The 5450-nt window shown below is 43.9% G+C and overlaps 1 protein-coding gene across 1 annotated transcript in view; it reads left to right on the top strand.

Annotated features, from left to right (window-relative positions):
* The window catches only part of ANO2 (anoctamin 2), a 434288-nt gene extending 433898 nt beyond the window's left edge, over window positions 1–390 (top strand). The window contains exon 25 of the mRNA XM_027769235.1: window positions 320–390. Coding sequence (XP_027625036.1) covers window positions 320–390 — 71 coding nt within the window. The remainder of the gene's footprint in view (window positions 1–319) is intronic.
* Window positions 391–5450: the final 5060 nt, after the last annotated feature.

Below are 5450 nucleotides of genomic sequence, written 5' to 3' on the forward strand. Positions count from 1 at the left end.
GCGTCGTGGGGCTCTCAGCACACCAACGTGTGAGCACCGGCCCTGCCAGGAGGGCGCTGCAGAGCGAGGCACAGCACATGGCATGTCACGCGCCCCGCGGCGTGCTGTCTGTCTGTCCAGATCAGCCTTGGGGGTCTTGATAAGGGAGGGTGTGAACAGAGAGAGAAAGAGACATTGAGAGAGATGGCGAGAGAAGGAGTGCAGGACGGTGGAGAAATCATGCTGCTTCTCAGAAACTTCAAGCTTAAGTTTCTTTTAGGTCCTTTTTGCGCTGTATCGTTTGGGGGGATTGGTGCCCCCTTGGGTTCTCTCCCTGCAGCGTTCCCAGGCACCGTGAGCCTTCCTGTGATCCCTGGGCTACCCCTGCATACTTCGCTATTGTTCAGATGACCGCAGGCTGCAGCAGACGTGCAGTAGGGCCTGTCCTAGTCCCCCATCACATGTGATCACCGTCCCCCTTCCTGTTGTCACCCCATCACCCCAAGAAAACCTCTCTGAGTTTGGAATCCGAGCTGTCACAGCTTCAGCCCCTGCAAATTAAGCTACAGGGCTGATTGCTGTGGTCACTGGACTAATGGTGAGGAGCGAAGATTCGAACCTGGGCCTGTCTCCAGTTCACATCACAGGGACGCTCAGAGCTAATGCAACTAACCATCATTTTATGTGAACTCAGTTTTAAAGTAATGAAATAAATGGAAACATTCTTTATAAAGATGCATCCCTTGATTTTGGTGCCTTGTCTCTCCTTCTTCTTCCTTCTCTCTTCCCTTCTCTCTCTTTTCTCCCCTGCCTCCTTCTTCTTCCTCTTCTCTTCCTTTTCTTTTCTTTCCCCTTTCCTTTCCTTTTTCTTTCTTTCTTTCTTTTCTTTTCTTTTCTTTTCTTTTCTTTTCTTTTCTTTTCTTTTCTTTTCTTTTTCTTTCCTTTTCTTTTCTTTTCTTTTTTCTTTTCTTTTCCTTCCATTTCTTCCCTTCCTTTTCCCCTTTTATTTTCTTTTTCTTTTTTATTTCTTTCTTCTTTTTTCCTTTCTCCTTCCTTCCTTTCTTTCTTCCTTTCCTCTTTCTCTCCCTCCTTCTTTCTTTTTCCTTACTTCTTTACTTACTTTCTTTTTTCTTCTTTCTTTCTGTTTCATCTTCCTTTCTTGCTATAAATATTTATAGAGCTTTTCTACCATATGCCAGTCATTGTTCTCAGACTAGAGATGCAGCAAAAGACAAGTCAGACAAAATTCCTGCTCCATTGAGCTCACATTCTGGGGAGACAGACAGCAGCCCCATAAGCATGCAGCATTTAGATAGTAATTAAGTGCTAAGAAAAGCATAATATAGGAGAAAGTAGACAAGAATCGTGAGGGCTCAGGAAGTGAGGCCATTCCATAGGAATTAATGATAGACCCACATGTTGCTGAGGTTCACTTTTAAAAAGTAAACATAATCCATGGGACGAGCAGTTAGTGTAATGGCTATGTCACTGGACTCCCATGTAGTCGATTGCAGTTTGAGTCCCAGACCCGGTGGCTTAAACTCACGCTGGGCACATGTGCATGTGTGCCCAAGATCCAGAAAGGAGAATGGAAGAGAAGGGATTGTAGCGTGGCCATCCCCCCTGGGAGATAAGTTCTTGCTTTCTATCTCTCTGTCTCTCTCTGTCTCTCTGGTGAGCGCATGTGCCCTATAGCAAAAACCTCTCCAAAAAAAAAAAGTAAAAATAATCCATTGGCTGTAGCCTTCCAGAACTCTGTAGGGAGATTTCCATGTACAGCTGAAAGCAAAATTCAAATGCCATTCACTTTTGCTGTGCACACACCTCAACCCTACCTGCTACCCAGAAACCAGCTACATAGTCACTTTCTCCAGGCTGTCCTTGCAGTCAGTCCGAATATAGCCCAACTTAATGCCTGGGTGGAAGCTATGAGGAGGACTGTACTCCAGAGGAGAAATAGAGCCACTGTTCCGATGTTCCAGCATTCCCAGTGATGTGAGGGCTGGCGGGTGTGGGACGGATCATCCGTGTGCCCACCATAGTCCCCCGGGCACGTGCAGGATGTACTGATTGCAAGCCCTGGCTCTGGAAAGCAGCCCCTTCTTCCATGGGGATAGCAGGCTGTAGATGGATACAACGTAGTGAAGGCAGCAGGTAATCGTGTCCCAGGTCACTCACCTACAAGAAACCCTACAGTTAATTTTAATGACATCACACTGTACTGTTCACACTTGCCATTTGAACCCAGATTCAAACTACAGTGACATTGCGTCATCTCACGACAGACTTTGGCTAATTTGGGAACAGTGAGGTGGGAAATGGGAAGAAAATTTCACTTCGAGGAGCACGAATGACATGGAAGATTCCAGGCCCATGGAAGGAGGATAGCCCCAGGAACTCCTTCAGTGGGGGTGGTGATGACATTCCCAGGAAGCAATGATGGCTCACAGTCATGTATCACCTTCGTCACCAACATCCACGGGACTCTGATCCAAACCCTGCTCATTGGGTGCCCATGGCTGGCTCAGGAGCACACCTCTTTCTCTTCTTTCTTGAATGAAAAGAAACACTTTTAGAGCCAGCCTAAGGTGTGGTGGCTAAGGTAGATGGATCCTATATGAACGACTACATTGTCTCCAGATCCAATGGCTTGAGAAACACACCAGGCACATACGCATGCGTGCCCAGAATCTCCAGAGGAGAATGGAGGAGATGGGACCGCAGTGTGGCCATGCCCCCGCGGAGTGATTTCTCACTTTCTCCCTCTGTGTGTCTCTTTCAGCAAGCGCAAGTGCCCGGTAGCAAAACAATAAGAAAAAAAAAAACACATTTTATGTAATCATAAATGTAAAACTTGTACACTAAGGAAGATTAAGACCGTCTGAAAACAATGAAGCGTCATCTCAGTCCTCACGTCTGTAATCAGATTGCTAATGGCTGTGTTTTCCAGAATCTCATTCCCTCTCACACACATCTGTCTCTTAGTCACTGTATCTACTACTGCTTTTCACTTCAGGTGTCTCATCAGTCCTTTAACCCCTAAGACTATAGGTGCATTCACCCCCAGGTCTGTACCAAGGTGGGCTTTGTGTCAGGTTTCACGTCAGGCTCTTAGGTGTGTCACCAGAACAGCCAGGACCCTGCCCTCTTGGAGCTTGAACTACAGGTGGTTCCAAGACAGATAAACAGTGAAAGCAAATGCTGCAGTGTGTCAGGAAAATGTGATGAAAAAAAAAGAAAAGTTCAGGGAAGGGGAATTCATTGTCAGAAAGAAAACTTTTTGAAGGACTTGTTATCCTGATGGAAAGAAAGTAGGTACAGTGTTCATTTAAACATAAATACTAAAATCTTCTCTGAGCTCCCTTAAGGAAATACAAAATTGTTTTTATCGTATTGTAACATATGAAAAGAAAGTTGAGAGGAAACCAAAACACTAGGGGCTAGCAGGTGGCTTGATGGTTAACGGTGCTGGGCTCCTACATGGCTGACCACGGTTCGAGTCCTGGACCTGGTGGCCTGCTTTCTCACTTACTCTCTCGCTCTGTCCCTCTCTGGTCAAATTAAGATAAATAAAGTTAAATAAAACAATTTTTGATAAAAATATTAAAGAAACCTGAAACACTGAAGAAAAAATAAATATTCTTCAGAAATAATACTAGTATTATTTGGGTTTAAGGTTGTGCTCCTAGGATATACTGATTTTGGAACAGCACTTATTTTACTCAATTATCAAAGTGATACATGTAGAAAATGCAAAAAAGTAAAATATAAGTCGAAAGTTTAAATTGAAACTTGGAAGTTTAAATCATCCTATGCTTACCCTTCAAAGAGAATTCACAATTACAATTTATTTTTTTGAAGAAGTTTTTGCTATAGGGCAGGTGCGCTCACCAGACAGAGACAGAGATAGAAAGTGAGAAATCACCCCCCAGGGAGGATGGCCACGCCTCAATCCCTTCTCCTCCATTCTCCTCTCCGGATCTTAGGCACGCACACACACGCACCCAGCGTGAGTTTTAAGCCACCAGGTCCGGGATGCGAACCATGGTCTACTACATGGGAGTCCAGCGACATAGCTATTACGCTAACTACTGGTCCCACAATTACAATTTTCTTCGCCCCATTTATTTTCACATATTGGTTTGTCAGGGAAGCCATGATGCATCTTTTACATAGAAAAACATTTTTAAAAATGCTATGACTTTCCTGACAACCTAATACAATTGAGATCCTTCCGCACACACTAACTTTTAGACTTACCAGAGAAACATCTAGAAGCCCGTGGTAGAGATTGTTACAAAGTAGCCTTATGGATGAAGAGTGGTGAGCCACAACCACTTGGTTCACTGATAGGTCTTTACGGAGAACAAAATAGATGAAACCAACTATTACTTTGTTGATTTAAATAGATAACGTCGAGGGGTATTTTCTTTATGTGCTCTTTATAGAAAAAAAGAGAGTGTAAAATAGGAGAGGTGAGAATTTTCTTCACTCTCTTTCTTTATAGCCCTTCCCTATCAGCAATAACTCTTGTCCAGTCCCATTTGCAAAAATGGAATTATACTAATCTCAAGAAGGTGTTTAAAGATGTGGAAAATCAATAAAATGGCTATGCTTTTCCTATATCTAATTTTGCTTTTTCGAGAGAAATGCAAGTCCTTTCATATGCTCATGCTCCCAGTACAATGGTCTAACTCATCAATAGATTAGCCTTGATAAGAAAAACAGAAAACAAACCTACCAGTTGCTCTTCTGAGTGTCCAAAGATTGTAATGGGCAATTCCACTGAGCTCTGGGAGCAGGAAGAGAAGGACGCGGGGAAACCAGGGGAAAAACTACCCATGGCTTCTTCGAAATATGTTACCACGGGGCCAGCACTGGCATAATGGTTCTGCCACTGGACTTCCACGAAGTTGACTGCAGTTTGTGTCCTGGACCTGGTGTGTGTGCAGGCATGACCAAAATCCTAAGAGGAGAATGGAGGAGAAGGGATTGTGGCATGGCCATCCCCCTTAGGGGGTGATTTCTCACTTTCTGGTCTCTTTGGCAAGCACACAGGCCCAATAGCAAAAGTCTCTCTCTCAAAAAAAAAAAAAAAAAAGAAAGAAAGAAAGAAATATGTAACCATGCATGCAGGATTTAGGGTTTAAAAAATGAATTAGGAAAACTCTTCCTTTTTTTTTATATTACATTCAGCCCTTAGCCAGAAAGCACATTCAAGTCAAAAAACATCAACAAGGTGGTGTTGAAAATGTCACTAAAGTCCCTTCAGCACTTAGATGCTCATTTTCTCACCTACCAATGGTTACAGTTACGTCTCTCTGGGAATTGCCTTAAGTGGAAAGGAACTTCCTGGGTCAAGGTCACTTCCTTGTTCTGGGGCAGCCACATCCAGTGACACTTCACTGCAGGGGGAATAAGGCCACCATGCCTTGACTCTGGCTCACTGAAAAGGCCTACCCCAACTCCAG

Source organism: Tupaia chinensis, unplaced genomic scaffold (assembly GCF_000334495.1).
Source record: "Tupaia chinensis unplaced genomic scaffold, TupChi_1.0 Scaffold149011_1, whole genome shotgun sequence".
In the NCBI taxonomy this organism is placed as follows: Eukaryota; Metazoa; Chordata; class Mammalia; order Scandentia; family Tupaiidae; genus Tupaia; species Tupaia belangeri.